At 37.8% G+C, this 9,680-nt stretch overlaps 1 protein-coding gene across 1 annotated transcript; it reads right to left on the bottom strand.

Moving 5' to 3' along the window:
- Positions 1 to 3,675: 3,675 nt before the first annotated feature.
- TCF21 (transcription factor 21) lies at positions 3,676 to 5,775 on the bottom strand. The gene is made up of 2 exons (XM_088451570.1): positions 5,306 to 5,775; positions 3,676 to 4,090 (listed from the first exon to the last, which is right to left on the bottom strand). Exons 1-2 carry the CDS (start codon positions 5,753 to 5,755, stop codon positions 4,001 to 4,003), a joined length of 540 nt encoding a protein of 179 aa, XP_088307696.1. The 5' UTR covers positions 5,756 to 5,775; the 3' UTR covers positions 3,676 to 4,000.
- Between the last annotated feature and the right edge of the window lie 3,905 nt (positions 5,776 to 9,680).

Raw genomic sequence — 9,680 nt, 5'->3', positions numbered from 1 at the left:
CTTTTAATTACAGGACCTATGCAGATCAGATTAACTGTAATTCCAATGAGGAACACACCAGGAAACCTTTTGGTGTATAAATTGGCTGATAACAGGGGATTTCCTTTAGATTAGATAGCACATTTACATAGATTCATGTGTTGTACCTCAAGTCATATATAGGAACAATGACATATACCAGAGGTTCCCAAACTCAGTCCTCAGGGCAACCTAACAGTCCAGGTTTTAAGGATATCCATGGTTGAAACCTGGGTTTTTGCAGGGTCTACCCGGGTCACAGCTCAGTGTAAAAGGGTCCCTGAAAAATAACCCGGGTCAAGTGACCCAGCAATACAACCCAGGTAGCTACCAGGATTGGACCCAGCATGGACCCAGGTAATGGTGGAGCGTAAACGGTGTGACCCGGGTTATCCGACCTGGGTCATGCCTAAAATGAGCTGATTGGTGATTGTGGAGCAGTCACCTCACACTTTTTATGACCTCACAGGTTTAGCAGGACAGACATGGGTTCAGTGTGAACAGGGCTGACCTGTGAGTAACCTAGATCAAAGGTGCAGTGTAAATGGGGTCTGACCTGGGTTGGAACCATGTCCAAAAGCCCAGGTGGGACCCGGGTTTTTGGTGGAAAAGAGGTATTAGTAGCTTGTTCAATTTGATTTAACCATCTGTGCTTAACCTTGGATAACCTTAAAACCTGGACTGTTAGGGTACCTTGAAAACCACCAACATATGTTTGTAAAGGGTTTTTAATGGGTTTTGAATTAAGTGGCTGTTTAAGGTTTTTTTTCATAAACGTAAGTGTGCTCGCCCCCTACTGACTGGTAAGCTGGTGACATACTCAGTTGCCCTTCCCCATAGGATGCACCGCTTTTTCAGAAAACACACTCCAACCATGTACAAAATGAGTCATATTTCCAAGCAGCTAAAAAAAAAAACTATCTGTGCAATAAGCAGTAACTAATACAGCCCAGTAGCCTTCTATTACGTAGTAGTTTTATTCTTCTTCATGGTTATTTACTCAACTCTTTCACGATTTCCCTGCTATTGTTTGCACACAGAAAACTTGGACGGCTAAAGGACTCTTATTGCCAAACTACTATAATATGCTTTGTAGAATCAACAAATATTTATTTCCCTCTTAAATATTTATACTGGAATTTGTAAAACAATAAAAACAATCTTCGTTTCTCGATCGAACAGTATGTAACTAATTATATATAATGTCATAACAACCCAATATCTCAGGAAAATGTTACGTTCTATTTACTAAATGAATCTGCATTCGCAACATTGTTTTCTTCTATTGTCTGATGTGTGACCCTGATCTGTGTATAGTATCCATGCATAATACTGCTGATAATGCTATAGTAATACCATATACTCCTGCAATGTTACATAAAATAATTCCAGCATATTAATCGCACATTCCTGGCATTTTCTTCCCGTAATCACGTCAAAGTAAAAGGGTAAACAATTTAACTCTGTAATAAGGCTTCAATATATAGAGGATTTGCTGTAATTATATAACAAAAAAATAAAGTTGTTTTTTAAACATGAACATGATCCCTGGATCCTGTGACTTAGATGTTGATGGTTGGTGATGGAACAGATTTAGGTCAGAGGTTCATTAGAGCTTCACTATCCATAGGGAGGTTGGTTGGAAAACAAATAATACATTGAAAGACAAACATGAGGGGATGAAAAGGGAGGACACGCTGAATATGAGAAGTATAACATTGCAATAAAAGAGGGCACAGGGCGGTGTAACGCAGCACATTGGCCCAGTCAGCGAGATTATAGTCTAGTTCAGAGGCAAACATCCTGTGCCTTTGCAGCTCTTGTGGAACTCCAAGTCTCAGCATGCTATGCTTGCCAGGGGTGGCATGGGAAGCGTGCTGGGATTTATGGTTAGATAGAAGTGTGCTGGCACAGGACATGTGCTGGAGAGAGGCAACTATCATGTAGTACTAGAGAAAGCTGGGAGGAGATGGAGGAGTACAGCGGAAATGTGTAGCTCTCTGCTAGCACACAGTATAAATAACTGAGGACATGGTATAAACAGTCCGGTCATAACCCTGAGACATTACACAGCTCTGGTGGGATCTCCTGGATGAGCTGCTTCTAGTACCACTATCTCCTACCCCCCACCCCAGTGTGTTTATCTCAGAGTAATCTCCCTCACTCCTGGCCAGCAACAGATCCACAGCCCCCCAGCAGGATCAACCAACTACCCCACCCCGTGCCACCCAGTCCTAGCTCCGTGGTTTATCCACATCAGCACGGAGGCGGTGTGGGTGTCCTTTAGTAATATACACAGTAAAGGTAGATAAAATCAATGCTATGTTATACTGTGTTAGGGTGCTGCATTATTATATGAATATTACTGAAATAGATGCAATCAAACAAACCTCATCTATTAATATACGGCAATACCTATATTGTAATGGTGGCTATCAAAACAGTGGTCTGACCGACTGTCAACTGAACGGGGCATCGTACTAGTGAACCATCGTTCATCTCCAAGGCACTGAAAACAGACAGGGATTAGGAAGATATGCAGAGTACACTGACCCTAATGGATCCCCTTATAAAAATAAATTGTCAGAGAGATAAGCCATAAGCAGAACCTGTAGGTGGCCTGACTTTGCTCAGCTTGATCTGTAGCAGGCTGGTTTAGTAGAACTAGAAATAAAATCCATGATTTCCTTACAAAGCACACAAAGGTGGAAACCTTTTCTACGTTATCACCTATTCTAATTATGTGCAATAAATCACTTGCCTTGTGCCTAATGACACCAGCCAGATCAGCCACTGTGATACTATATATTTGGGATAAAAAAAATATACCTGTACTGTACAATCACTGCGAATTTATACAGGAACTATTAAAAATAGTTTAAACAGTACTTACTATAATTGGATAATTGAGTGTTACATACTGTATGCTGATATGTTGATTACTTTAAAGCATTGCTCCAATACCAGTAGGTATGAACTTCAATGGTAGCAAGATAACATAAATAATCACTTATGTGGTGACTGTAAATACGATGCACAGTTGACCTAAAATGTTTTATATAATATATTTTCCTGTCTATAAACGGAACAATAAAATCAGGGTGGCAAATTCTGATTTTTTTTAACACTTTTAATATTAATTTGGGATTTTATTTCCTATTGATCATTATAGAGTGAACAGTTTTATTACAATCTATTTATTTTTCAGGAGTTAAAACCTGGTTAGCCAAAGTAGCCTTAATTGGTAAATCTATCAATCTATTTGTCGGTCTGTCTATATAATTATTATTATTATTATTATTATTATTATTATTATTATTATTATTATTATTTTCGTACCCAAATCGGCAACTGCATTATTATATTCTTTCATCACTATAATGGATTATTTTGCCCGGGCAGTATAATGTCCAAAGTCAGCATCAACTTCTATAAGATAAACACCTCCTACACCTCCTATAAGATATAACAGTTCGTTCGCAAACTTCCAAGTTTTTTTCTGGAGACCTGTGTTGCAAATATTTTTAATAACTAAAATTAAGCATCAATTTCCTTCTGTCTGCCTATATATATGTCCCAAAGCAACACAACAATATTCCATATATAAACAAGGATTTATTCGCAGAAATATCTAATCTTTTTGAAGAAAATATATATATTTATATTTTAATATAAATCTTTATATCTGAAATGAGAGTAACCCACGGACAAGACTTACAAAGCCCACTCTGCAGGTGACCTACATTAAAACATAATGTACACAATTGCAGGTAGCGTTCTGAGATCCCTTGGACCAGCAAGGCTCAGGACAAGATGAAATATACAAGGCCATAAAGTTAAATATAAAAGAGATCTTTTGAAGGAAGGATTATGTACATTTGGTCTCTTCTTGATTACACTATTATTGTCTTTCCATATTCACGTTTTCATAAAATGAGATGTCCCTTTCTGCAGTGTCCATCCATAGGGTCCATCCATGGGGTCAGGATGCCGTGGGCCCGCACAGCCGACTAGCACCCACCACATCTTTAAGGTCATTCTCAGGTTTTCCAGCCACCATAAACGGCCATGTCTATCAGGAGAAAGAAACAAAGACAAAATCAGTTATGGCGTAAAAAAGTACTAAGTTTAAGTTTCAGTATGGTCAAATTCCAACGAAATATATTCATTAAAAGTCAGGACATGTATACATATAAATGTATAAATCATTGTGCAGACATGGCCGAAGGAATGCTGTACATTTGTGCCTATAAAACACCATGTAAATGGATAATATAATTCTGGTGTGGGATGAGAGTCTTGACATGGGGATTAGTCATCTGCTAGATAGCACTGTGCCCAGTGATTCGTGAGAATTTATTTTTCTCTCTCCTCAGATCTCAGCTCTCAGTTACAAAATTATCTTTATGGACAAGGACAAGGAGGAGTCCAAATATTAAGAGCATTAATTTCTGTATTTCCTGCAGCAACAAAAACATTACATCAGACTAGTTCAAAGCCTTTGTGCAGCTAAACTGATTTTATCTAGTCAAAATATCTTTTGGTTCTTGGTCTACAATCCATTTATTGTTTTGTGAAGTTATTTATCCCTGTTTGTGACTTTATGTTTAATGTCGCCGTTTTGTTAAATATATGTAATCACTTTATACAAAGACATATAATAAAATTAGCAATAATAATTATATTTTATTAATCGTTTATATTCTTATCTCTAGTAGTTAATCTCCTATGATATGCTTTGAAAACTATGCCTGTAAAGAAATACAGCAGCACTACACTGTTTCTAGTGTAACCTTTTTTTCTTAATTATGGGGAGTTCGTTTCATGCTGTGCTGATAAAGACATTCCTCTTTCCAGAACTTCCAACAGCTTCATAATTTACAGGCAGGAGAGATAACATAAGAAATATGACTACACTGGAGTCTCTAGGAATAGGTGGCACATGAAATCCACTCCGATACAGTATGTGCCCCAGACAGTTACCAATTGCACAGTGATGCGGAGTATGCTGTCGCTATCTATAATACATATTAATGTTAATCGCTACTACAACTCAAAATGAAGGTGCAGAATACTTTTCCAATGTTTTAACTGCTATGTCACATCCACATGTTTGTCCACTTCCAAACAGCTGTCATTCCCCTTGTAGCTGTCAGCTGCTAACAATTGTATTTTATTTGCGGCTATACAGTAATACTACCACACACTAATTGTACACAGTGTGAAAATCCTATTATTTGGTCAGTATACAATGAAATTGGCATATTCACCAAGGAAGGACTCTTACCAAGTTGACAGGATGGATGTACCCATTTTCATACTTGTCATTGGCCAAAATCTGTCTCAGATGTGCTATATAACTCGATGCCAGTCTCAGGGTGTCTAGCTTGGAAAGCTTAGTGTCCGGTGGTACCCAGGGTAAGGTGGTTTTTAGTCTGGAGAAAGCTTTGCTGAGTACCCTCATCCTGGCTCTTTCCCTGGCGTTAGCTGCGTTTCTCTGTACTTGCTTTCCTTCGTGGTTAACCCCACTCAATGGACTTTTCTTGCGTGGGGTTTTCCTCCTCTTTCCTGTAGCTCCCCTGCCTTTCTTGGGAGATCCATTGTCACAGGTTGAACTTTCCTCATTGCTGTCATTAGAAATAAGAAACTCTTTGCTAGAATCCAGTTTGATACCCTCACATCCCAACATTTCCACCTCCTGGAAGTCCTCCACATCACTCAGGGAACCAGTAGACATTGTCTGTGTGCTGCCTGGGCGCTGCCTCTTCCCTTCTGGGATCAAGGTGTGAATGGATGCAGTATAAGGGGACGTGTCTGATTAGCAGCTTGCAGTGGACACGCCTGTTCCAGTGTTTGTCTTAGGAAGAGAGCTGCGGAATTTGATGTGGACAGTAGTCATTTATTTATGAGTTGAAGGGAGGGACGAGGCTGGACTGATACAAGGGGGGAGGTGGAGACACTTTCCTAAGAGATGATCTTTCTCTTCTTTACCAGCCCACATATTTCTCCCACTGCATATCGCTCACTTTTATATCATTTATGTTATACTAGCATACAAGCCTCCAGGCAGTAACACTTTTCTTATAGTTTGCAAGGTTAATGAAATATAATAATGCGAAAACTATTATATTCAAACTAATACAATTATTGCAACAAACGAAAGTATGATTTGTGCTATATTTATCAGTTTTTGTTGGCAACAATTTATTTCTGAAACTTGTATGCAAACAACAAAAAAGCAATCTCCTCTATAGCATTTTACTAAAAAATACCCCAAAGACTTTTGTAGTCTGACAAGGTGCACGGGTGTCTGGCAGTGACTGCTAGGGGACTGGGCTCTGAGGTCAGAGGCCATCTAACCTCATTACTATTTGATTTAGGGCAAAACAACAACCGGCCCCAACACTGCGGTGGATCCTGAAGTCTGATGTAGAAGCTGGGGTTAGGGAGGGCTGAGCAATTTGTGAAAACTAATTACAAATTTACAATGGAGTATTTTGCTTTGTAAGCAGCAAACCGTTATTTTAAGTAAAGGCGAAATATTTCTGTTTATATTTATTTACATTTAAAGTTTTTTTTATAGGTGTGGGTGTGGTGTAATACAGCTACAATTACACATAATATATACATGATATACTTCAACAAAACGTAAATACAATTAATTGTAGACATTTGAACGTTGTGAAGTTAAACCTGGTATGTTTTTGTGTTTGGGGACATGGGCTGGAGAGTTAAATGGTGCCTCTATTTACAGATATATTTGTTTTTTATAGTGACAAACGATCTAAGGTCGCTTAAGCTGACAAAGCTAGTTATATAAAGGGTATTTTAATGCTAAATGTCATTTGACGTTATATGAATAAGCCGACACCAGTATGCTATTAATTAACATTGTTTAGTAATTTGAACTTTGTGGCATTTTCTTAATATCTATCAATGTTGATCATTTATTATATGGTACACTTCTCATGTTCACTTCTCTTATACACTTGTGATGTTCACATATATTTAAGATTCGAAAATATGGTACCTTGCTTTTCATCTAGTTCATAATACTGTAGCATAAAATATATTTATATAATAAGAAAATGCACTGTGTAACAATATTACGCCCAAAGGGGGCGGATACATGTCATGAAATGGACTTTTACACGTGGGCCACCGTTGTCCTGTAGTTGTACCTTCTACATGCCGCATGGCCAACAGTGGGGAGCTCTCACTCATCTCACCTGGGGCATCGATTGTGATAGAAAGTTTGAAATAAAAGGTTGATCGGCAATAAATCAGAGCATCACAGTATGCTATAATGTGCTCTTATATATATATTTTTTAACAAAGCCACGATAAATCTTGATGAATTACAATGACAAACCGGCATTTATTATCAATTGTTCACTGAAAATACGATTTCATTATATAGCTAACAATTGATTTTGAATTATCTATCTATCTATCTATCTATCTATCTATCTATCTATCTATCTATCTATCTTTCTCATATCTATCTATCATCTAAGGAATGGACGAGAGAGAGACAGAGAGAGAGAGAGAGAGAGAGAGAGAGAGAGACAGAGAGAGAGAGTTCTTGAAATTATGTATTCAGCACAAAATATAAAATGGGGTTGTTAGAGTGGTGCTAAATTGGTGTAGAATTTACGATATGTACCTTATATTACCATACCTTTTACTATATGACTGCATCTTATTGGCATAGCCGTAATGCCTACAGATCTTGTTATGAATTATATCCATAGAAGAAAACAATTTGCAATATGTCCTAGATTGCCATGATAAATGTCGCATTCTGATTCCTTTATAATAGATCTTAAAACAAAGACATAGATGACAGTGATTACAAGAACAATGCTGGAATAACATCTCTGTGCTGCTCTGATATCACTGATGCTTGATTTTAGTATAGTATCTACGCTACATTTACTGTATATAGAAAAGGTCCAGAGAAGAGGAGCTAATGCTTCCCCATCATATTCAGTATACAGCGTTTCTGTTGGGCACAGTCTTTGTATAGAAATCTTAGATTCTTCATCTTTACTGTTCCTATTTTATTACACAATTTCCATATACAATCTGCCCTATGATGCATAAGGGGCGAGCCGGGGGTAAAACTGTAGAATAACCCTCTCACCCCCTCCCTCTCTCAAAGGAGCCTAGAGAAGCCGCCACTGTAAGCAATACAACGCTAGTGGGCCGGGATGGGGATACACTGTGCTATACAGTATGTCTTCTGGGGCCAGGGATGGAGAAGTGAGAAGTTTTTTTTTTTCTTTGCAATGTCTCAGCAGACTGACATGACTGGTGACAGCAGAATAATACATAGCAGGGAGGTAAATACCATTAGTACAGGCATGGTCTAGTTTCACAGTTCTTACAGTGATATACTGTACTTACATTTGTGAATCTTGGAAGAAAATGTATTTTGTGTTTGACTACTGATTTTTGTTTGTCTATTGACAATAAAGCAATATATAAGGAGCTCAAGTTTATGGCGGATCTTCAGTTTTAATTAGGATCCTACCTTTGTACATTACTGTGTCCTTCTCCCTATTCCATGTGTGATGCAGCTGATCACTGAGTTATTGTCTGCTGATGCTACTTCTTTCTATACGAATTTATCTCCACTTAGCAGGCTATTGATCGTTTTCCCTATATTGTATACATCGGAAATTACAGTAATCAAATTCAGCTTCTCTGTAGGCAGCTGGGGATAAATAATTGTATTTATTTCTAATTAATTCATTAACTTTCTTTATTTTACAGTGAAATAGTGGACTATACTAATTGTAGTAAATGATGGTATATCCTACGGTACAGAAGTAGGAAGACAACGTCAGCTACACATCAGATCTATTGGTATTTTATTTTGGTGTTCTCCAAGGTCAGCAGAAAAGTCGGAAAGTGTCGCCACAGCAGAATGCGCATTGCACCCTGATTACAAATAACTTATAGGAGACATATTCTGTACGGTATACAAGTGTCATAGATGCATACCACAATGAATGTGTTTATTGTATGTCGCTTTGTACCTACATTATATGGAGCAAACATATAGGAAATAGACGTACCATCCCCTCCATCTAGTCATGCAAGTAACCCAGTGACTGTGTTCTAGAGGGAAGCACTGTATCCTTGTGTACAGGACAGGAAGCTTCAGGTTTGCATAGTCACTCCCCTTTTGTTTGATGTAAATGTAAGACGTGTATTCTGTCTTGCAAGATTACTCAGAACCAGTTATAGGACAAACTACTGTATATCTCTTTGATACACGTACTTCACTACCTATTTGTGTAGGCTACCTGCTGCCATTGTAGCTCATAACAGATGCCATAGAGATTGCAAATATTTATTTTATTATCATCATTATTATTTATTTATTAACATTTATGTGCTGCCAGCATATGTCATTGTACTTTACAATTGGGAACAAAACAGTAATAAAACCAGACTGTGTAATAACAGACAGAAAGAGTCTTCTTAATGAAGAGGTAGTTGAAATGATGTGAAATATGGGCAAATATTGCTTTTGTGCTGGGCGAGGGTGCCTGTAGTAATTGATGACCTTAAGGAGCTTTCAAATACATAAGTTTATTTGGTAAATATACACTGTTGTAAAACATGCACATCTGTTATGCCTCATAAACATT

The sequence above is a fragment of the Taudactylus pleione genome, unplaced genomic scaffold (genome assembly GCF_031769625.1).
Source record: "Taudactylus pleione unplaced genomic scaffold, aTauple2 ptg000006l, whole genome shotgun sequence".
Lineage (NCBI taxonomy): Eukaryota > Metazoa > Chordata > Amphibia > Anura > Myobatrachidae > Taudactylus > Taudactylus pleione.
Note: the sequence above shows the minus strand (reverse complement) of the source record. Positions and strands in the feature narration are given on the sequence as shown.